Source organism: Falco peregrinus, chromosome 7 (genome assembly GCF_023634155.1).
Source record: "Falco peregrinus isolate bFalPer1 chromosome 7, bFalPer1.pri, whole genome shotgun sequence".
NCBI classification, from domain to species: Eukaryota; Metazoa; Chordata; class Aves; order Falconiformes; family Falconidae; genus Falco; species Falco peregrinus.
The window spans coordinates 69,510,792-69,535,102 of record NC_073727.1 but is presented as its reverse complement, the minus strand read 5'-3'; the positions used below and the strand labels follow the sequence as shown (position 1 = coordinate 69,535,102).

The window sequence follows — 24,311 nt, the reverse complement described above, 5'->3', positions numbered from 1 at the left end:
TAGTAGCAGTAATTACTATTACTACAGTGGAACTATTACTACAAAAGCATTAAATTATCTCAGAGTAGGAGCTGAGGCAGTAAATATTCTTAAAAACATACATTGCTACAATAGTACTCAGGCTCATACTGCTAATAGCTACACAGAGATGTTCTGTTAAATCCAGCATGAATCTGGTGCACAGAATAATCCGAGACAAAAAAAAGAATTTCTCCTTCCTGTGCTTTCTTAAGTTTCCCAGGAGCAATGCCACTGAAAAAAAAAGGCCCAAAGATACAATTCTGTCTAAGTCTTCTGGGTTCATTCAGGTAGAAAGTACTACATGTCAGTCTAGACACAAAGCAAATCACCCCAGCACCACTGTTAAGCTTTGTGATAATGAAAGGTAACACATCTATGGAGCTGTCAATGGAATGGACACCGTAATGCAGGAAAAAGCAATAGGCCACTCATGAATAGCAAAGAACAGGATACAACACTCTGAGAGCCAATCAAACAGCACAGGAGAATTACAGCTTTCATGTGAATAATTTATTCTTTTACCACTTCAAATTTTACCAGGTACTTATTTACAAAGAATTTTTTTTGTGGACAGAATTTACATCTGCTACTGCACAATTTTATTCATTAACAGACTATGATTAGCATCCTTCCCATGTTGCTTAATGGTGCCTGTTTTGATCAAGTAGGGTTATTCTTTTGCCAATTATTTCTTTGACTTAGTTTCCAAGTGTAAATACAATTTGTACACATGTCTTTGCTGCAATTAAGATTTCTTTTATGGAACCAGTTAATAGATTGAAATAGTAAGGTTCCATCTATTATTAGCATTTACTAAGAAGGCTTGTTTCTTTACTGAAGCAGGGATTTAGTTTTAGATGCAATGAAGGCTTTAGGCATTTGCATATTAGGCACTGCAATGCCTCTCTACCAAGGCGTCACCCCTGAGAAGAATCTGAATTATGTGCTTGGCCTCCCAGTACAGTGCACGGAGTCCCTCATCTCACACTGGCAATCCAAAACACAAAGCCTGTCTGGAAAAGCTTTCCACAGAAGAAAACTTGTTCAATTGCACCAACATGCACTAAACGTGTCCTGAATTACCCATCCAGGAGCTGGAACCTGGAATCTACCAGAACGCAGTGTGCAGGAGCCCGCGTGTGCTTTTGGAAGGATTTGCATGAGGTTCATTCCTGAAAAAGAGCTGCAGGACGTGGTCCTGATACTCTTCTTCTAAACAGTCATCTAGATTTCAGAACACACACACATGAAGTGGGAGGCCTGAGTTCAGTCCTTACTCAGCTTAAGGGAATTCAAGCCAACATCCTCTAGCAGATGACCTTGAAAACAGGATTACTCTTAGAGAGGAAGAAGCAGAAAAAATATCTCCTGCACATCCTATTAAAAGTGGGAGAAGGGGACTGTGAGATTCATGGAGAAGTAAGACAGCAGAGAGAACTATGTCTCTCCAGCTAGTCTCAGATCACTTAGTGAGGATGAGGGTTTGAATTCACCTACCTGGATAATTTCTGAGATTTTTAGCCAAATAATGTATAATACAAAACACATAAATATTTAGACATCCGGGATTAGCTCCAAGAGGTCCTTCAATCCATTGCCAGTCAGGCAGCCAGAGATGCAGACTGAATCCTTGAAGGCTAAGAAAACGAACAGTATCTCCACATTCCCATGCAAATACAGCAGCCTTCAGGCTAATAGATAAAATAGCTGTTTTAAAAGCAAAACATATGCAAACACAATTTGAGAGTGGCCTGCCCCTTTAGTTTGTACCACAAAACCATATTTACACCAGTGGCTTCTGTGTATTGCATCATCTGGTTTCAAAGGAGTTGAGGCAGTAGCTACATAGGTTTGTAACTGCTCAGAGGTGAATGGGTGGGGGGAACTGCTCAGCACCTCCACATGTCAAAGGGACAGTTAAGTTCAACTGGAGAGTTCTGGGATGACAATTTTGGTGTTCAGATGCCTGAAGCGTACCTAAATTCTGGGTTTAATACCCACATTTAATAGGGGTTTTTTTGGATACATTGAAGATATAACTGGGGGAAAAAAGCAGCTCTCAGCAAACCTGCCTCAGGCGTACCAGGGAGGAAACAGGCCACAGAGTAGGAAATCTGGCTAGAAACATGACTCTCTTGTCAATCATCAGGCTGTGATTAGGCAAAGAGGTACAAAAGAAACAGGTTTGACAGACAGCTACTAATGAAGACCAGATTTTGCCCTCATTTACACTGTGTAAACAGTGAAAGCAGGTAAGCATTTGATTCAACCTTCTCTTACAATAGGAGCTAGCAAAATACAAACCACTGCAGGTTCATAGAACACTTATTACTGTAAAGATTATTTCCAAATGTATTTCTTTGTGGTGTACAGCAACAAATTTTGAAAGAAAGGATATGTTTCATTCTTTCCTGAAAGTCTGTGGCCTTTTTTCGTAGCTTAAACCATGGAGACTTCCCAAAACTCATTTAGAAGCATTTTCATGCATTAGCAGGAATGAAAATTCTTAATTAATGCTTAATTAATAGGAATGCAAAAGCTGGCTTGATTCCTCACTATGCCATGGTATAAAAACTATACTACTTAATACTTTGAACTATGAAAAAGTATTTTATTGTAAGATAAAACAGACATTTCCTTGTCTGTTCCTGGTGACTCTACTAGTTCAAAATCTGGCTTAGTGCTTATGTCTTTAGTTTAAGTATACACCTAAGTGTTTCACTACACAGCTTGAAATACTTTCTACGGTTAGTAAAAATAATGCTGAAGGTAACACATAATTTTTCTTTCCTGCTTAAGCTACAATGCTGTACTTTAACGTAGAGTCAACATTTCCAAGGATTCTTGTCTGAGAATTAAGTCCATCATTCAGTGAAAAAAATAAATTTCTTTGTGAATCATTAACAAATATGCCATCTGTGGTATTAAATTCCACCACACCAACCTGTACTGACGCTAAGATAAGCATCACACTCTGCAGGCCTACAGCTGCTACCTGGCTGATGCTTTAATTAGCTCACTAGGGAATTGGTTCACTTGGCTAAGAACTTGCAGGGCTGGACCGCTGTTTTCTACAGGATGGCTAACCAGATCAGCTGCATTAAAACCCTGTGCAAGACAGATGGAGAAAAGGAGACACCCCCCCCCCCAAAAAAAAAAAAACAACAAACCCAACATGAAAGTGAAGGAAAAAAATATCTATAAACTCACTATTCTATTTTGTGTAGATGGTGTCTCTTAGGACAGAGCCTGCTGCCTTCCTTTGGAACTAGCAATAATGTATAAGAATGCTAATGTCCTGTTTAACAGAAACATCTTAATAAAACATAAAAAGATCTGCTTTCTTTGATGTAAGATCTTTCTAAAATATGAATCTATACTAGAGCTTTGAGTATAAACTATTCCCTTCCACAGTCCACACAGTTCCAGGCTGAATTACCAATAGCAAAAACACTGGCTATCTTTTTCAGAAAGGGTTTCTCCGTGATTTACCATAAAGCTAAAACATTTGCCTTGCCTATTGATTTTTTTTATGTATATAAAATGTATAAAATAAATGCATGTGCCCTTTTCAACACAGTCTGTCTGCGTAGATGGATTACACTTTTCCAGTTCAGAGTAACATGACAAAAAGTATGCTCCAGCTTTCCACGGGCAGGAAGAAGCTTTGTATGGTTGTCTCTCATTAGGATGCTGCTACACAAACAGACCTTTTGGGCAGTTCAGAATCCCAATGACAACATATGTCACCAGCATGTACTGCAATTAGCAAGGACTTATTGATTACAGCAATCATTAGATTGAAATAAATAAAGCAGTCTCTCAACCAAAGGATAGGGAAATAACATCATGCTAGTGCACAGTATAATCAACATGTGTAGCACATTCCTATTTTCTATGGCCTCCTCTGATGGTCTTGCACTAAGTTGGAAAAGTCTCTTGTCAGAGGTTACTGAACATACAGTGAAACATTTAAGCTGTTTGCAGTCAGTTTCAGAGAATTTACATTTGGTTTATGTTGATCTTCCTTGACTTGCAGTTAAAGAGCAGCTGAAGTACAAAATACTTTCCCAACTCTAGTGGCATACATGGTCATGTCAATCGGTTGCAGTCTGAACAGCTTCAGTTCATTTTTGTTATAATTTAGAATATCTGTTAAAAAAGGTAATAAAACGATGTCTTTTTATACAGAAATCATTGCCTTTTTCAAATAAAGAACATATCAACATTTCATATCTGCTATAATACGCCACATTTTAAAAAGGTTACGTGTCTTTTTCTTTTTTTTTTTTTTTTTTTTTTTTGTATTCCAAATACAGACATGTGGCACACATTTGTGTTACTCAAAACTTTAAGTCTGCTATCTGTTAAATCATTTGTGGTTGAAATTCCTGGGACCACACAGTGCCACATCTTCCTTAAACTATCTATTGCACCAGAAATGAAAGGCTGTGATGGAGAAGTTCTTCCTATACTTTTCTAACACAGGAAATAGTTAGTTTAACATAAAAACAAATGCACCCAAGCTACATTGCCAGCAGTGTTTATCCCTCAGTATCACCCCAGAGAGAAAGAAAACAAATGGCAGAAAAGGCTCCAGCCCAGATTGCAGCTACATGTAAACACGCGACCAACACCAATTGTCCCATTATGACACTGTTGTCAGGAATTTTTTTAGAAATCCAGGTGTAAAAAAGTTTTCCCCAGATTGGGAATTGGCACAAACATTATCCAGAGATTATCCTTTATAGCAGCTTTTCCTTTCATGTGCTTGGCTTTTCACACAGAGCACAGCAAACACAGGAAGAGTTACAACCAAGCAACTCCGGCTCAACATCTTGGGAGCAGAGAGGAGGAAAGAGGGAGTCCCTTCTCTCTGCAGACCTGTCAAAGAGGGTTCCCTCTGCAGATGGAAGTTTGTGGGTCCCCCACAGCTGCAACCCAGCTTGCCACTTGGGAAGCCAGAGCCAGGCTGGCCACTTCACAGGGGGAGGGAGCCCTCCTGGTCCCCTGCTTTGTCCAGCCTCTCAGGCAAGGTGAGCACAAAGGGTAGAAGGACACCCTTGGCATCCAAGGGAGCTTTAAGAAGCTCCCCATCAAAGGTGCCCTTGAGCCCACCATCCGCTTCCACCTCACCGTCCTGGGCTAGGCTGAAGCGAAGGGTGCCGGTCCGGTTGACACAGTAGATGGTGTTGCCCAAGGGGGCACAGCGGAAGGGCTGGATGGGGCCACCGCTGGGCCGCAGGCTGGCACACTGGCTCCAGCGCTTGGCCACAGTGTTGTACCGGAAAACTTCGACACCGCCTGCAGTCCCACCACCTGGGCCCTGCTCCCCGCCACGGCCACTGCTCACATCAAAGCGGTAGATGAAGCTCTTGAAGGCCACCATGTCAGCAGAGCGCCGTCGGCTGCTGTTGTAAGGGCACTCCTGCCACTCGTCACGCTTGGGGTCATACTTGAGCAGGCGGTAGAAGAGAGAGCCTCCTGACACATAGATCTCTCCATTGCAGGTGGTGGCCTCATGAGCCACAGCAAAAGCACCCTTGGGCAGGGGTGCCACAGGGCTCCAGCGGTCAGCCCGTGGGTCATACCTCTCCACGGTGAAGAGGCACTCGCCCCCCACAGCATAGAGGTAACCATCCAGGGCCAGCAGCTTGAGCTGTGAGCGGGGCTGAGCCAGGGGCCGCACCTGGCTCCAGGTGTCGGTGAGGGGGTTGTAGCAAAAGACCTTGTCAGAAAGACGGGCCCGGGGCTCACTGCCTGCTGGCCCTGCCACTATGCCCCCTGCTAGGAAGAGGTAGTTGTGGAGGACGCACATGGCACAGCCCTTGGCATTGGCCTCCTCAGGCAGGCGTGTGAGCACTCTCCACTCACCGCTGGCCTCGTGGTAGCAGTGGATAAGGGAGCCACTCTCCTCCAGTGACACCACAGAGGAGGGGCTCTGCGGCCGGCTGCTCTCGCGGCTCTGTGGCCGGCTGCCACCACCCAGCCGCTCGAAGGCATCACTAACCTCGGCCACCAGCAAGCAAGGTCGGCCGGCCTCCACGCGTCGCTGCAGAATGAGGTCCCGCTCAGTGCCACTGAGGCGGCCATAGACGCTGGGCTCCCGCAGCACCTCCAGGTAGTGGTCACTCATGAAGCGGTAGGCGGCCTCTCGCAGCTCTGCCAGCCGCTGCTTCTTGGCCAGGCAGAGGAGCTGGTAGCAGTTGTTGAGGCGGAGCTGGGCGCGCATGGCCTCGGCAGCACAGTGCAGCGCGCAAGGCATCTGGAGGACGCGGGCGCCGCTCACCACCTCGGCCAGGTTGTCATGCCGCACCTCGCCCATGCGGGCTGTGTACACGTAGTCGATAAGGAGCCGCAGTGCCCCGTAGCTCACCCCTTTCACCCGCAGGACGTCCCGTGAGGCGCGGGCACGAAAGTAGTCGCTCTTGGCCGCCAGCACCGACTTGTGCGCCCGGATGCGACGCCCCGACACCTCGATCACTAGGTCGGGCTCCTCCGCCGGCCGGTCCCGTGTCCCCACCGCCTCCTCTTCCTCCTCCTCTGGCTGGCAGGTGGCGTTGTTGATCTCCCACTGGCTCTCCACCACCCGGCCGCCAGCAGCGGGCGGCTGCGGCTCGGCTGCGGAGGCGCTGAAGCAGAGGGAGGAGCTGAAGCCGCAGGGGGCGGCCGGGGTGGGCGGCGGTGGCGGCGGCGGGGCGCCGTGCCCAGCCCCGCTCTCCTCCTCCTCGGCCGCGCCGCTGCCCTCCATGGAGCCGCGCTAGCTGCGCCGGCGCCGCGCTGCGCCCGTGCGGAGGGCTGCCGGCCGCGGCGGAGCGGCCATCACCTGCGGGGGAGAGCGGAGAGCGCTCAGCTTCGCGCGGCCGGGCCCCGCTCCCCCCTGCCGGCTCCCCCACCCCGCTTCTCCGCCTTGATACTCAGAGCCGCCGTTCCCGCAGGCGGGGCTGCCGCTGGTTTCCGGGGCTCAACCCGCGCTTCTCCTTTCTCTGGGGGATCCACCCTGCGGCTCTGCTGCCTCCCGCTACCCGGGGCTAACTGCACTAGCTTACCCCCCGAAAACCTGACCTCTTCCTGGTGGGGGGATCGCGCCGATGAGCGCCTCAGCAGCCTGAAAAGCAATTCTGGTTTTCCTGTTGCTGTGCAAAAATTCTAGGCGTTTTGCACACACTGCATCCTTTTCATGACAACTGGACCCTACGCTATGCTGGGCAGTGAGGAACAATGTCCTTTAAAGGCAGATACTTCGGAGTACTATCATGATTTATTCACCTTGTGCAACTACTTCAGTGGAAGGTAGTGGTTGCAATCTCTTCTGGAAGGAGATTCCCTGCTAGCCAAGTTTTCCTTTACATGACCTTCATGAAGGTTTCTTCCGATCACTGCTCCTCATAGGCATTCCCCCTGTTTAAAAGAAAAAGTAACAATTCAGTTAGTTTAAAAATCGGTATCTCCTGAGTTCACTCAGAAGTTTGGGATGATAAGTTGTGTTTCCTTTAATGGGGTATCTATAATATCCCAAAGTCACCAGAAGTATGCAAATAGATTCTACATGTGTGTGTTTACAAAACACATCAAAGGATTTTTTTTTGTTGTTAAGAGAAAAGCAATCCAACATGTATGTAACAGCACATGTAGCTGTAATGCATTAGCAAGATGTAAATCAGGCTTCATAGGGCCTGGTTCATGACTGAAAGATTCATGGCTTCTGTTAATAAAAAGTAGAAGCGAGCAAAAATCACAATAGATAATTAGAACATGAAGTTTCTTCTGGGAAAATGGCAGGCTACAGGGCATGTCTGTAAGTAGGTTAGTCCCTGTCAGCACAATCACCACGCAGTTGTATCTTCATTTCACAAATGTAGTTTTTAGAATTTAGCAAAGTGCTGTTTGTTTGTCTCATGTTTGTTTATGGATTTCCCAGGCTTGGTTTAAGTTTTGATGAACGATGCATGAAAATTGCCCAAATGTACTTAATTCCATTTAATAAGTATCTGCGGCTGTGATTCTATTTTTACGAAGGTTATTAATTTCCATTAAAATCCCCATTGGCAGTTTTTTCACAGTCCTCAAGGAACACTCATTTCTATGTAAAATATACCTTGTGACTTCTTTTCAGTAGAGATGATTAATTTACCCTATTAAATTAATATTAGGAAAATCTAACTTTTTTTTTTTTTAGTGAAAGCATAATTGGTAGGTGACATTGTCTGGAAACTCCTGACAGACATGAAAACCAGAAGCCTATACTTGTGCAAGCAAACTTCACTTAAATGATAGTATCAGTCTTCTCTTAGAAGTTTTTACCTTGTGCACTTGCCCGTGAAGGACTTTCTACTACATTTGATCACATTCAGTTACACAATAAATCAATACAGAGGTTTGATTTCTGGATATTTGAGCCTTTGAGACTGTAACAAGGTTTCAACAGCATTTGAAAACTTACGAGAATGAGTAGATTTCACAAACTTTGTCTTTCTCATCTGGGTGTTCAGAAATCTGGCACTTAGAAACTTTCTATGACATTTTATGAACTTTGGATAGCTTAAGTGGCAAATTTTCTGGGGTCCAGACCCAAACTCGGTAGGTTATGCTTTACTGACTTTTCCGCAGCTTTAACTAGACAAGGAGAATGCAGCGATCTGTGTGTACACTCAGTGTGTCTCTGGAAAACACACTGATTCATGATTAATTTCAACTGGGCAGCAACCCTGTCAATGTAATTTTGTTTTTCAGTAAGTCTTCACAGTACTGAATTCACTATGTAACCATTTTTTATTCCAATTTATTATGCTGTAGACATTGAGATTAATATACTTTCTGCTCCAGGCCCTCCAGAGCCCTGATCATCAGCTTTGTTTAAGAGCAGCTACTGTAGCCGACACTGGCAAAATTACAAAGGTCAAATGGAGATGGTTAGAAAAACACCTACAACGTCAAGCTGTGATGCACTGTTATATTATGAAAATTGCTACCAGTACCTCATTTGTAATATAAGTGATTGAAACATTTTTTGTCTCTTTCCTGGGTGGAGTGCCCTGAGATTCAACCCTTATCTCACTGGAGTTCTGGATAGCTTGACCTCCTCAATCATGAGTATCCAAAGGGTGCTAATAGACTTTCCTCAAATTCTCCCAACTTTATGATCTGTCCTGGATCCAAACATACCTCACTTCTCACTTCTACTTATGTTCCCCCTCTACAAGGAGGAATGAGTAGCTTCAAATAGTTTCAAGCTCTCGGTCTTCTGTTTGATTTTTCAAGTGAAACTATAAAGGACGAATGAAAGAGAACGCCACCAAAAATAAGTGTGGGTGACTAAATGTGAGAAGTCAAAACCAGTAACTAATACCAATAATATCGCCATATGGTGAAATGTATTTCCTGCATCATGTCTCAAAGGAAAATAACCAATTAGAATATTCAAAGTTGTTAAAAACAGCATCCAGAAAAACTGATCTTTTCAACTTTCTCAACTAGTGCAAATTAAAAGGGTGAGATCCTCCTCAAGCACAGTAATCATACCTTTTCCCATATTCAGATACCTGCTTGGCTTAGAATTTTGACTTGACACTGAAAGGTTACTGAGAAAGAAGCTGCCACCCAGCACAGTCCTAACAAACATCTGGGTTAACATCCTCTTGAGGAAACACACGGAGGAAGGACTGATGGCACAGCTTGCTAATGGCAAGCAGCAGAATTCTGAAGAAAATTATCTTCTGGTATATTTAAAACTAATTACCAAGAATATGTTGAAATTAATGCTGAGCATGAGAATTTGAATCAAAGTATCACATGCAATTTAGACAACAAGGAACTCTAACAGGAAGCTGAAGACTTAGAAAAACTGAACAAGAGTCTGGAGGACTTTGTCAAGGACAGAGCAATGACTGCTCCGGCAATCTCACCACTTCTGTCTAGCTGAAAACAAAGTATAGAAATTACACAAAAATTAAGCTGAAAAAACAATTGAGAGAAGTTGTGGAACCTTCCCATTATTGAGCAACATGACCTACCTGAATTAAAAGGTCATGGATTTAGTATAAAACAGGAAGAAGCCGAAAGGAGGTGATGAAAATATAATCTTCCATTCTTTTCTTATCAACAGTGATCAAAGAGTTGTTTTGCTGTTTGGTGACAGAGAACATTCAAAAATTACAGAAAGAGAAAAGACACTTGATAGCCATGCTGATTCAAAAGGATGTGAGCTCCTAACAATCTTGTTTGGCTTAAAACAACCTTGGTTTTAGCACTTTTTTCCAAAACTCATGAACAGGATAGGTACTGGAAAAGGAAGCAAGCTGTTTAGAGTACATGGCATCTGTAGACTGATGTCACCTTTTATACTGGGGACTTTTAAGGCAGAAGCTGAATTACTTGGACTGAAACTGTTTTCATTATCATGGGTTTGGTCTAGAAATGATGTAATGTTCATGGACAGAGGAACTGCCAACAAACATGAACTGTATTTACAGACTTGGCAATTACACACTTACAATATCCTGGATGTGTAGCCCCAACCTCAGACGCTATAAGACATTGCTCAAGTAACAGCACAGATAAAGCGTAGCTTTTTCTGACAGAGGAATTGCAATGAAGGGCTGCAGGTAAAGTTTCCTGGCACTACATTCATTTGGCAGTTCTTCTGATAAAATCCAATTAAATGCTTGTTTTTCATTGTTCTCTATTTTTTTTTTGTGCAGTGCCAAAAACCTTTGACCCAAACCCTGTCCTGTAGCAAGACCCACTTTCTCTGGGGAATATGCACATGTGGGAGGAATTGGGTTACTGCTCTCCAGTTCACAAATGGAAACTGCTCTGACTCAGTCCCAGGGTAAATAAAAGCAGTGCTTTCCCTATCATAAGCAACTCTAATTTACATAAGCAGGCTATCCTCCCCAGGAGACACTACACCAGTTCAGAACTGACAGAATGCTGTTCTGCTCCACCTTAGTCCAGGAAATGCTTTTGTAAAAATCAGCACTGCCAAATTTTACCTCAGTAGAGAATTCCCTCAGGATAGGGGCGTCATCTGATTGAGATGATTAAGGAATCCAAAGAGGCAGGATCATCAAAAGAGGGAAAACATGCCTTGTGTTTATTTTAAAAACTAAAAGATGACTGTTAAAAGTAGAACTGGCCAATGTGAAGACATTTGGCTCAGCCCAGAAGGCAAAATCTTCCGGAGGGCAGAGTCAAGTGCATATTTATAAAGATGGTCTCTTACTCTCCTGCTTATTGAGCAGATATGTGAAACCTAGGGGGGAAAAATGGTCTCTTCGTAACTGGGGAAATTATCTGGAGCACAGAGATGCCATTTCTCTGAAAAGGCCTGGAGCACTTGAATTCTTGCATCCTATTACAGATTTAAACTCTAGATCTTAACGACTTGATTAACCTCCTGCTTGTAAAAAGAAAAGAATTTTTTCATGTCTTACCTCAAGAAAAATTGGAGAAAGAATAGATTTTTGTCCCCTTTTCTAAATTTGCTTTCCCTTTTTTAACATTAGGAGTGCCCAAAATCTGGGCTACCACAGTCCCAGTGTCTTGCCCTGCCTACTGGATATATGTCTTTTTGTAGTACTGCATCCACACTCAAGTTGCCTACGCAGCTTCCTTGTGATGTCCCAGGATGCTGCAATTTATCACAACATGTAATGGAGGTATGAATGTTTTTATCTCATAATTGCAAAAATTTCACACAAACATAAAGAAAAATAAACATTTAAGATATGCAGCTTATGATTAGACCACACAAGAAACATGTGGGCAGCAGTTTCTCATCAGAAACTCAGAGGAAGAAAAGTCTGTGTGTGTCTGGGCAGGGAGAAAGAGAGAGGAAGTAAGTCATAATAAAAATATTATCAAAAGCCTGATGAAATCAATATTATAGCTAGCAAATCTAAACTAAAATATACAAGTTCTAAACAGTCATCATGGCCAGAGAAAAGGTTTCTCAACAGTGATATCCATAGAGACAAATGTTCGCTAGAAAGGAAACTATCTCTTTGAGTTCCTTCCAGTTCAGACTCTTCAGAAGTAGTTAGGGCAGAGCAGTCTCTCTCAGGAGTTCCCACACCGATAACACTCCCACAAAAGCAAAATCTAGCAAATGTTAAGTGCAATTCCTCTCCAATATCTCTTAGAAGAAAGAAAGTCTAACAAGAGAAGAACAGTCAGAAACAAGGTTTTGAGTGATTACAATAACTTCAGGGAAAATTTCAGGGCTGATGTGATGTCTCCATTGCTAATGGAATACAGATCAGGAGACAATGGGACAGCACTGCATTGCTGAATGTAACAAAGTTTTTTATGGAGAATTGTTACTAGTTCTAGACATGGCCTCCTAAAAACAGTTCTAGATATAAGGTGAGATCATGTCTGTGATAAAGTGAAGTTTGGTTACTTTCATCATAACTGGACACGGCTAACACTACCTTAGATGAACAGCTGTATGTAAGATACCAGCACAGTGCTGCAGCTGAAAGGATGAATGCAGTCCTTGAATATGTATACCGGAAAAAAAGGAATAACAGTAGGGAAAAGGTTACCTGCCATCCATAGCATTAGTAGGTTTGCAATGGAACATGATGGATGGATGGATGCATGTTACATTTTGGAAGTAGTATTTAAAGATTTGGGAGGACAGAGAAAAGTACCAAATTATTTAAGAGCTATAGAAAAACACTTCAGTGAGAGACTTGCAACAGCACTCTGCAACCGCACACAAGCCTACTCTGTCTTCACGTAGTGTATGCCAGTCTCGAGCCAAGTCCCAGGCAAGAACGTGATACCTTGCTTAGGCATCATCTCACAGCCACACTTCCATGGCTTTGGAGAGAAAGTGGCTTGTGCTAGTAGCTTGGAGAACAGGTAGAGCAAGCCTTAGTCAGCCTGAGAAATGCAGTGCTGACACTTCTTCAGGGCCTGGTATGTTTGTTGTGCGACTTGATGACTGTGCATAAGTGTAGGCACATGAAAATTCTTGGTGGAGAAAGCCCTAAACAAATCAAGGGGTGGAAGCATAAACAAACCAAAATATTTACACTATGCACTGGGGGTGGGGGGGGGGGTGGGGGGGTGGAGCATAGTGTGGATACTGGAAGTTTACATTCATTGATGGGGAGAGTAAAGAATAGGCTCAAGGAAGGGAAATCTATTGAAGGTGACTAAATACATATTAAACACTAAAACTGCATCCAGCTTAGGAGGATCCAGAGCTGGAAAATGGTCAAAGTATTAATATTCATAGATAAAGTAGTATCCCATGAGGAAATACATATTTTTACCCTGCTACACACTTCTTCAAATACTGGATTATGGTTCATGTGGGAGGCAGGATGCTGGGCTAGGCAGACATTTGATCTGACATGGGAAGACCCTTATTCTGATGTGATAAAGGAAACCAGGAGGGTGTGACTTGCTGGAAGGCACTTGGGAGTCCAGGAGGAATGAAATTTGACAGAAGCAGTCTAGCTGATTTAGTGATCCTTTCTGACCTTAAATTCTGGAAATTGCCACACACTAGGAGTACTCACATCAAGCAAAGCATCAGCCTGTGATAATTAAAAGCCTCATTTGAATGTTAGTGTGGTTAACTGCTATAATGTCGACTGCAGAAAAGCTTTTCAGCATTTAACTGTGTTGTTGACAAATAAATAATTGCAAACATGTTCAAAATCTCTGAGAACACTTTGGCAATGTTTGCATTCTCCTCCTTTAGGAGGAGGAGGAGGAGAATATCCACAGAGAAGACAAGTCAAGCAAGCCAGCAGATTTCCTCAGACAGGAGTCAGGCTTGGTTTTGCGTTCCAGAAGAGCACTTGATCCCCATGAATGTGCCACATTCTTGCAACACACCTGCTACATACTGCATTTATAATAAAGAAGATGGGCCAATGTATTTGGAAGAAATTAAATTCCTTGCTTTAAGATAAAACTGGATTTTGCTTTTAATATCATTATGAAAAGGACATGCGGATTAAAGAGCCCAAAGCACCAGATATCTGCCAAAGTATGTCACCATGGTGCTTGAGAAAGACAGAATTTGGTAAGTAACAATAGACTTCAAAGGAAAGCCAACAAAGTTCCACCCTTCTGAGATTTATGCCTAGGAAAAGAAAGGAAAACTTCTGAAGGAGGGAATAATGAAAACACTTCTTTCTCCAGAAAAACTAGATCAGGTACTTAAGAGAAAAAAACCCTACTTTTAAAGACTGAACAGGCTCACTGATTTCTTGACAAATTAAGTAAGCGATGCTTAGAAAGGCAGAGGTCCTTCAGATACATGGTGAATGGCACCATTCTCATTTCTGGAGATCATATATTGTTTCTTCGCCCAGATACTTTTTCAAACTGAAGTTTACAGTCAATCTAGCCATAGTTGAAAGTTACATTGCATCTAGTTAAGATTTACAAAATAGTTCCAGGTTTCTGCAGACATTATCTCTACACTGACTTTGGACTGGATTCAAAGATGGAGAGACGTGCTGCAGTGCTAAACATGGCAAAGGCTGACTTTGAGGGCAGTTTTATCTGGCAGATGGCAATGCAACAGAGATATAAGACCCAAGACTGCCAGATCAGATAGCAAAAAAACCCGCCAGTGTAACAGCCCTAATCTGAAAGAAAGAAAAGAATTAGCTTGCACAGACTTCTCTCTGCCATGGCAGAAGCACTGCTGGTAGGGTTTGCTGTTTGGCCTATAACTGTGAACTATTAGGTGACTCATGGGAGTCTGACTTCTTTTATTTATTATTTCATGGAAACTAGGCCAAGGTGGAGAGACATGAAGCCATATTCCTACACAGAAATTATCTATGGGTCACATGTACCTCCCAGTTCTCCTGCAAGGGCAAAGACACATACTCTGTGTCTGAGCTGTACAGTACTGGTCCTGGAATGGACTCTGGAATGTATGGACTGGTTCTGTACCCATACATATTATGTGAGTACAGTTAGATGTCAATTGAACAGGATCCATAAAAAACAGTGTAAAAGAGCTACTAAGGCCTAGCCAGTAATAAAATACCAAAGACTTTTGGAAGTGGTGATGAACTTGTGCAGTCAGGAGGTGGTAGTTCTTGCTTTGGGTGCCTTAGCCCAGCTTCATCTCTAAAATAAACCTACATTATTTTAAAAGACAGCAGTACTGACTGTTGCTGCTACTTCGCCTTTCTCCACAATGGTTAGAGCTCTGACCAAGCCCCATGGGAAACTTTCCACTGTTCCTTTCTTTGCCTGACAAGATTAAAACCCCCACATGTCAACTGAGTGCCCAAACCATCAAGACTATGCAAGGCAGGTTACTCTCCTTCAGACTAAAGCTGCATTATTTTTCAAAGAAACAAACAAACAAACAAATGTTACTCAGGGAGAGAAAGAAGAATCCTAGGTCCCATTCCCTGACACAAGGGAACTTTCTGTACTTCTTCCTATTGCCTTTGGTGGGGCAGGGCTCAGTTATACTGCCTGGAGATCCAAGCCATTCCAGCTTGTGCTAGGATTGAAAAACACTTGCTGATCTCAAATCAGAAACACATGCTAGAGTCATAGGTACTTCTGCGGCAAGACTTTACTATCAGAAATACCTGTAGGCTGTCAGCACAGATTTCACCAAACAATGGGAATGTTTTTAGCAGCAACTATGTAACTGAAAGCATAAGAAACTATGAGGCAACTCCATGTAGTCATTGGAACTGAACAGGTGAAGAGGAGAAAATCCAGTGTAATGCATGCAGTTTACATTACTAAAAGGTAACAGTTGCTGGCCATTCTGAGACAGAAGTAAAATAGGCTTCTATTAATATACTCCCATTTCCATGGCCTGACACTTTCTGCATTGGATGCGTACCACTTTTTGCTGTAATGTGAATTTCATACGCTGAGCCTGGGTGTTCAGGCAAAGGCCTTCTGGCTGCACTGATTTCTCTGACTATACTCAACTTTTACATTTAGACTTTAGTGGAAGCAATTCAGTATCTCTCACAATATATTTTTTTTCCATTTCACAGAGCAGAAAGGTAACAATTCAGATGACTGAAAGACTGAAAGGGACAGAAAAGACTGTCTGTTTATCTAATCTTATTCCTGCAAGAACAGGCCAAAGAATTTTACTTCTGTACCAAACCAATAATTTCTGGCTGAATTAGGTTCAAAGCATTGTTCTTCTCCAATCATCCATCTCAGATCTATATGGTTTCTCTGTTTTGGCCAATGACCTTGATGGAAAATCAGGTGGCAAATCAATCATCCTGGATACCTTGAAGAAATATACATGCTGCTTTTCACTTTGGACTTCACTTTTTTTGTCTTCTACACTTTTCTATCTGCTGACTTGGCAGCATTCTGTTTTCCCAAAATTATCCATGCTTTTTCTGAAGACACATACAGACTGGCAGCACAATCATGAAGGGTGACGGTGATCACAGCTACCTCAGGACAGTCCCATCTGCTTTTGGATTTCCTGACACAGAGAAGTAAAGACTGTAGTATGGCTGACTAACCTATGATTCAAACATGTGCCTTCCTTTTCAAGTGCTACAGGATAAAGGCTTGTTAACGCACACAGTTAAATCTATATCATGCGCAACAGTCACAGTGCTATTCTTGCACTCTGCAACCTGGGCAGAGCTAAATAGAGTCAGGACCTGGAGTAAGAATTAAGATCTTCAAATCAGGATGTGAGGCGGAGAGGTGTTTGGTTTTATGGTTGTGATTTGGGAGATGGGAGAGGAAGCACAGATTCAGGGATCTTGTGTGGTAATTGACCATTTTGATTTTGATGTTTCAATCTTAAGTCTGAAGTTTTGCTTCTGGCTAGAGAGAGGTTTTAAATATACATCAATAAAATCTCCTCAAAGCAGATATTGAGGCTTTTCAGCCACTGTACCGCTGAAAAGATACCTGATTTTGGAGGTGCAATAGAAGCATTTATTTCCCCGTACGACTGCAAAATCTCTTGGTAGGAACACTGTCCAGGCATTCATTGGACTAACAATCTAATAGGTCCTTGCAACTCTGTTGCCCACCATAAAGGCCTTCTGGTCTTCTGTCACAGAGAATGAGTGGTATTGCACCAGTGAATTTTATCATATGAATGCACATAACAGTCTTTGCCTTCCTTTTCCTATATCACAGTGTAAAACTTCTTAGGATACATGGCACTAACTCCAAAGCTCACAAAGCAATACACTCAAATGACATTTACTTTACTGTTTCTGCATCTGCTGTGAAAACCAAACTCCTTCAGGACTCTATTATCAGTTACTATTAAACAAGAAATATGTCTGTGGACTGCCCACTTCCATGGCTTTGGAGAGGATGAGGCTTGTGCTAGTAGCCTGCAGCTAGAAACATCCACCTAAGTTTCAACAGAGCTTTTTGATAAAACCAGAGTCTGACATCACTTTAAATCCCCCATTGTAGTCAAGGAAAAATTCCCATTAACTCCACAATCATCTGGATTTCCTACACTGCTGTATTGGGCTTGTACAGCAAGGTTTTGGTAGTGGGGGAGCTACAGGGGTGGCTTCTATGAGAAGCTGCTAGAAGCTTCCCCTATGTCCAATGGAACCAATGCCAGCCAGCTCCAAGATGACCTGCTGCTGGTCAAGGCTAAGCCCATCAGCAATGGTGGTAATGCATGTGATATATTTAAGAAGGGGAAAAAATATCTGTGCAGCAAACTGCATCTGAAGATAGGAGTGAGAATATGTGAGAACAACTCTGCAGACACCCAGGTCAGTGCAGAAGGAGGCGCAGGAGGTGCTCCAGGCACTGGAGCAGAGATTCTCCTGCAGCCTGTGGTGAAGACCATGGTGAGGCAGGCTGTCCCCCTGCAGTCATGGAGGTCCATGGCGGAGCAGATATCCACCTGCAGCCCATGGAGGACCCCATGCCAGAGCAGGTGGATGTGTCCAAAGGAGGCTGTGACCTGTGGGAAGCCTACACTGGAGCAGGCTCCTGGCAGGACCTGTGGACCCGTGGAGACAGAGGAGCCCAGGCTGGAGCAGGTTTGCTGGCAGGACTTGTGACCGCCCAGGGGACCCATGCTGGAGCAGCCTGTGCCTGAAGGACAGCACCCTGTGGAAGGGACCCACACCAGAGCAGTCTGTGCCTATGGGAAGGACTCACGTTGGAGAAGTTTGTGGAGAACTGCCTCCCATGGGAAGGACCCCATGGTGGAGCAGGGGAAGAGTGTGAGGAGTCCCCCCCCTGCAGGGGAAAGAGCAGCAGAAACAATATGGGATGAACAGACTGCAACCCCCATTCCCCTGCGCTGCACAGAGAGAGGAGGTAGAGAAATGGGGAATGAAGTTAAGCCCAGGAAGGAAGGGGTGCAGGGAAGGTGATTTTAAGTTTTGGGTTTATTTCTCATTATCCTACTCTGATTTGATTGGTAACAAATTAAATTAATTTTCCCAAGTCGAGTCTGTTTTGCCTGTGATTGTAATTGCTGAGTGATCTCCCTGCCCTTATCTTCACCCATGAGCCTTTTGTTGTATTTTTTTCTCCCCTGCCCAGCTGAGGAGGAAAGTGATAGAGCGGCTTTGGTGGGTACCTGGCATCCAGCCAGGGTCAACCCACCACAACTGTACATACATATGCATACAGTAGCCTTTTTTTCTAACTGAGGCAACGAAGGGAGTTGCAGTAAAGGGGAGATGAAAGCAAGTTACATGGTATGAGGAGAGCTCTCCCATGAAGAGATTTGCCTTGACTGATGGAATCAGAACATTTGTTGTTTGCATGCCATTCCCTTAGCAAAGGGTTGGCTTTTGGTTCTTACTGCCTAATACTTTAAAAGATGGGTTGCAGAAATAATAGTTTTATCTCCAGAGCTCAGCGCCTGTTCTTCCAATCCACTTACAAAAGAGGGAGAGAAGAAAGCAGAACTGTCTAAGAAAAAAAATAAAATAAAAAATTGCATATCTTTGACAGGTTGATAGTCTGAAATGATTCAGAAGTCCAGGAGCCTTCCAACAGTTAAGAGATCCACATGCAAAGCTTACTCTGTTCCTTAAATACTCCTGGAAGAATCAGTGTCCAGAAAAACAACAAACAGCTTGTGCTAATCTGTGAATTTGTATGTGTAAAGTAACTTCAATACTATTAATTAATGAAAATCATGTTGTGACAGACAACATAACAGCATGGAAGCTGCTTGTCCAACTTACGTGGATTTGTATGGAAAGGTTGTGGTTTCTGGCACATTTCCGAGTGAATTAAAAAAGGCTGTCAACCCATCTGTTTTAGCCAGAGGCACAGCAATGGCACCTCGTGAAACATCGCACCTGAAAAGAATTTATGTGACACATCTTTCTTCTCCCTCTGACACACAAGAGGGAAACGCAAAGTCTGTAAAACTGCTGGATTTTTTTTTCAGCTTATTTTGCATTAAATAAACTGACTTAATCGATCATGAACTCCTGCCATCCTTACTGATGAGGTATAAGAAACTGGAAAGTACCAAATGTGCAGTTGCAGAACAAAGGACCTAGCCAGCTCTTTTTTGCATTAACACTCAATCACCCATATACAATACTGACCCAGTCCTGTAATTCTTTCAAAGCCAAAACTTCCAGTTAGTATCCGAGGAGCATTTTAGGATGACAGAAAAAAGGCTACAGAATTGTCAACACTGTCTAAGGAAAACACAGCATGTATGGTCCCAATCCTGGAAAGAGTTACATGGAGACCTAAATGCTCTGGTCACAAGACTAGTCCTACTCATAATGCCAACATCTACATACGTAAACTGAGTGTTTGCTTAATTAACTGCAGGAGGAAAGCAAAATCTCTATCCATTCACTGTATTGTTACGTGGTTACAAGTCCTGGCACAAGGAAGCTAGCAGGAATGTAAGGCCCAGGCTAAGGAATAAGCAGGTTCAGGGTCCCCTCCCGCTCGGTGACAGCTCAGTCATAGATCAGGTTTAACTGGTTGTCAAATCTTGAACTGCTATAAAGTAATTCTTCAATGAAAGGAACTAATCACGCCTGTTCTCTGACAAAAAAAAAACTGAGACCAAAAAAGAAGCAGAAAGAGCAGATGATGACAATTCCATTGAAAAGTAAAACAGCAGACATAAAAATGTCATGTCCCAAGAAGGCTAATGAGATCAAACACAATGAAAATGAGCTCATTTTTTAAATGGGTATTTCCAAGGATGTGAAGGGGTATAAAATGACTTCTCAGCCTCTGTTCACAGGAAAGCAGCAGCCTCCTAACTGCAATGTTGCAGAATCTTAGTAGGAATAAACAGCAAAATCCCTGAAAAATCCATGCAGGATCTCACAAGAAAAAAAAAAAAAACAAAAACAACAAAAAAAAGAAAAACAAATCTACTTTAAAGAAATGGCAGGATTTCCCTTTATGTTTTATTATACCCTTCTTTAGCACCCAGCTGCCCCTAATATCCTCTTGCAACAGGATTCTACAGAATGCTGAAACCCCCAGTAAGTAGGATCTGGATCCAGTCATCTAACCACATCACTGTCTCTACGGTAACCTAGGCCAGCCCTAAATACTATAATCCTGCTTTACTATAGTAAAGCCAGTTAATGGCTTTCATTGAATGTTCCTGCCAAGTAATGGTGCTCTAATACTTATTGACATTTCAGATCTGTCCACCTATCTGGACTATTTGTTACACTGAAAAGTGATGCAAGTAAAGCATTCATAGAAGAAAGGAAGCTATTACAGATTTCAGTCTTTCGATATTATCACGGTGCAGTCCTGAAAACTCTAGTTCCTAAGTGTGTCACCATTGACTTCAGTGCCACTACTGACAAGAGTGAGTCCCTGCAGAGTGGGGGGGAGCTGGGACAGGCAAAGGACTAGTCCTCAGCTCTTTGGCAGGTTCTCATCAGACAGTCCCATTAACAGTGGATGACCAGAGGATCCCATTGGCATGAACTGGATGTCCTAATTAAAGAGTGAATAAATGCTGTGTGATGGGCCCTGGGAAGAGGAGAATGCAGAACAGACAGGATGGGCCAGAGTAAAACTGGGGAGTAAATATTGCTTTGTCAATACTAGTGACAATTTAATTAGTATTTTCCATAAACATTCCATTTAATTCCTTTTTGGGAGACAGATGGTTAAGTCTTAGAAAAACAGGAGCTCTTTAGCTTCCCAGATCATATAAAAGGACTGTTCTATTTTATTGCCATCCCATTTTTTATTGCCCTACTTTTTTTTCTACCTTTTTGTTCTAGTTTTCTATCGTTCAGTTTAATTGCTATGGAAAAGCTTTAAAGAATATTATTTCTAGAGGGTTTATTTTTCCTCAATGGGTAAAAAAAGTTAGCTATAGGATTTAATACTATCATTTTCTGTGCTGTGTGTAAGTCTGGGTTTGGGAGCTGGCTTTTTATTGCTTTAAAGGACCAGATATAAAAACCTACCCACTTCAGACAAACAAAATTCAGTAGGACTTTTCTTCAGGCATCTTCCACCCTGCAAAATCGTACTCGCCTGTGTGCGCCCAGGGCTTGCACCACTCGTGCTTTTAGTAGGATGGGGAAGCACGCCATATAGAATTTATAGCGGGAAGCAATCTGCTGCAGTTACACATCCCTAAACGTAGGGTAAAGAGTCGTTTAGATTTTTAATAGGTCAGCAGGATTAAAACAAAATACGTAGGCATCAGGTTTGGCTCCTCTGCGACATATGGAGAAGGGATATGGGGATATGCCCGGCCTTCCTCCTGCCCAGGGCGGGAGGATTAAGGGGGACTGAGGGAAAAGAAAAGCGCGATTCAACCTGACGGTGCTCCAGACTCACACACACACACACACAGAGCCACCGCGGCGCGGTTTTTACCTCAGCTATGGGCAGACACCGGCACCGACCCCCCCGGAGGCTCCGCGGCGGCGGCCCGGGCGGGCGATCGGGCATATCCCGGGGCCCGACCCCCCCCTCCCGGCCCGCCACCGCGCTGCCTCTGCGCTCCCCTCCCGGCAGGGCGCGGGGCAGGGGCTTACCTTTCGGCGACGGCCGGCGAGCCCCTCATTGCTGTGGGGAAGCTCCCTCCGCCCCGCCTCGCTGCCGGTAGCGCAGCGGCCCCGCTGCTCGGCCACCGGAGCGGGAGCTGGCGGGGGAAGCCGGGAAGGAGAAGCGGGGGGGGGGGGGGGGGGGGGCGGCGGTGCGATGCCAGGCGACGCAAATGGCTGAAGCGCAGGGGCCGGGCTGGCGGAGGAGGCCGGGCGGCCGCTGTGTGGAGGGGGCGCGGGGCCGCGCTCAGCCCCTTTGTTCGCCTGACACACTAGCGCACAGCGGCAGCGGGAGGAGGGGGCACAGACCTGTTGCTCGCGGTGACGCCCGGCGAGGGGAGGCTGCTGAGGCGGGAAGCGGCAGCCGCGCTCCGGCCCGGGTGCCCGCGCTCCCGCGCTGGGGTGAGGCGGCCCAGACGGGGCGGGCGGCGGAACGGCCACACCTGCCCGCGCTGAGGAGAAACTCCCTCCTGGCGGCGCCGGGCGGGGAAAACGGCGGGTCCTCACCTCGGGGCGGGGTGGGAGGGAGCCGGCCCTGAGGTAACCGGGGCGGCGGCACCGCTGCCCTGTGGGAGGCAGGGCCGGTAGGGGTGCGGCGGCAGCCCCTGGCCCCAGTGCGGCGGCCGGAGCCCTGACTGACCGCGGCCTCTCGGAGGGGCTCCAGCCGGAGCCTCTGGGTTATTGGGGTTTCTGCCGACGGAGGAACAACGAGGTGGTGGTCAGGTGGCTTCCCTTTAACTGCAGTTTGGGTCTGAGTCCCATTTTGTCCTGTTCTTCAAAGCTGAAGCTCTCATCAGAATTCCCAGAATTAGACCCGTTTTCCAGTTCCTTGAAAGAAATACCCTGGGTCTGCTGCTGATGCAGTTGGCGGTACTTACCTACCTAAAGTTCCACCACAGGCTGCAATCTGACTTCTACCAAGACAGCAGACACTGTCACTGCACTATCCAAGCCTTTCTAAACCATTAGTGGTGCCTGAATACTACTGACTCAAAACTTCATCTGCAGCTTTTCTCTTTTCCCCTCTTTCCACTGACTCTAGGGTCCTGTCAGACTGGTTCTCCTGCAGCTGCCCAGCAAGTGGCTCCCGGCCCTGGGAGACGCTCCTGAGCAGACTTGCAAAAGCTGCTCCTGTCTCAAATTAACCTGACAATTAATTTCTTCTATGCTGGCAGTGTAACCACTGCAGCTGTATGTTCTTCCAGCTTTCATGGAGGCGACGGTTAAATGTGATTGGGTGTCTTCTCATTCATTTTGTCCCATTGCTCCTACCTTTTGACTTTGGTTTTGCTAAAGCTCTCGTGTGTTGAGTCAGCGCTTAATATACTGAAGTGCTTGCATGCAGTGCTGGGTAACTGTAACCACTTGAAACCCTTGGCTCCACTCACGTTGCACACTTAAGTGCAGTGTTAACTGGAAGCTGGTTTTCAAGCTGAGGTCATGGCTGATCTCTACTGAGAGAGGCCAGTGTGCTTCTTGGTGCCGTAAGATAAGTAAGTAATAATCACACAGTGTCACAGGGTCTCAGAATATTTGGTAACCACAACATGTGGCATTAGCATAATTGCAAATTCCCCACTGTCCCCTGATTTAGGTCCATTACATGATTGGACTGTTGATTTCTGTAGGTGGCTTTATTCCTAGCTTGCTGGAAGAAGTTTTCCATGTGATGCAGCAGACCCATTAAAGCCTGCCAGAAATAACTCTTCTCTCCTGACACCAGGAACTAATTAATCTTCCTGCTGTTTCGTGTTACTTTAAATACTATGTATTTCAAGATGATACTGAAATGATACAGGTCTGGGAAATTATTTTCACTTTTAGAATCCCCATTGTTCTATGCCTCTGTGGAGAATTGTCTCCCCTTGAGGTGCCTGACTTCTGTTCACACTAATGAGAGTTATGTGACTGTAGCAGCAGTATCATATGTGAGATCATTTGAGATTGTTCTGACTCATGCTTTCTGAATATATGACCATTTTAAGCACTACTGGATTTGCTTAGCTCCTCTTCAGGTTTAACTGCCGTATCACATTCCAGTCTTTGTGTACACAGAGATGTCTGAGCTACGGTTTCTGGAGACAATTGAGAGGAGGGTGGGTAAGAAGTAGCATATTGTGTTTATGGGCCATACTTGCCCCCGTGGCTGGAGCCAGCAAAAGACCTATATAAACCCCAAGCTCCATGGAGGTCCTAGCCTGAGAAGTCAGGTAGGACTCGGCTGTTGCACGCTTGATCCTCTGTCCTCACTGAATACTGCCAGAAGCAGACCAGTTAAAGCAACGTCAGTTCTGC

At 44.4% G+C, this 24,311-nt stretch overlaps 1 protein-coding gene across 2 annotated transcripts; it reads right to left on the bottom strand.

The window, feature by feature from the left end:
- Positions 1-516: 516 nt before the first annotated feature.
- On the bottom strand, positions 517-22,457 carry KBTBD11 (kelch repeat and BTB domain containing 11). Of its 2 annotated transcripts, none has more exons than XM_055810760.1 (3): positions 22,326-22,457; positions 7,291-7,422; positions 517-6,847 (listed from the first exon to the last, which is right to left on the bottom strand). In XM_055810760.1, exon 3 carries the CDS (start codon positions 6,770-6,772, stop codon positions 5,003-5,005), a length of 1,770 nt encoding a protein of 589 aa, XP_055666735.1. In that variant the 5' UTR covers positions 6,773-6,847; positions 7,291-7,422; positions 22,326-22,457; the 3' UTR covers positions 517-5,002. The 2 variants fall into 2 exon arrangements, with proteins under 2 accessions (XP_055666735.1, XP_055666734.1); XM_055810759.1 differs by lacking the exon at positions 22,326-22,457 and adding an exon at positions 22,008-22,296.
- Between the last annotated feature and the right edge of the window lie 1,854 nt (positions 22,458-24,311).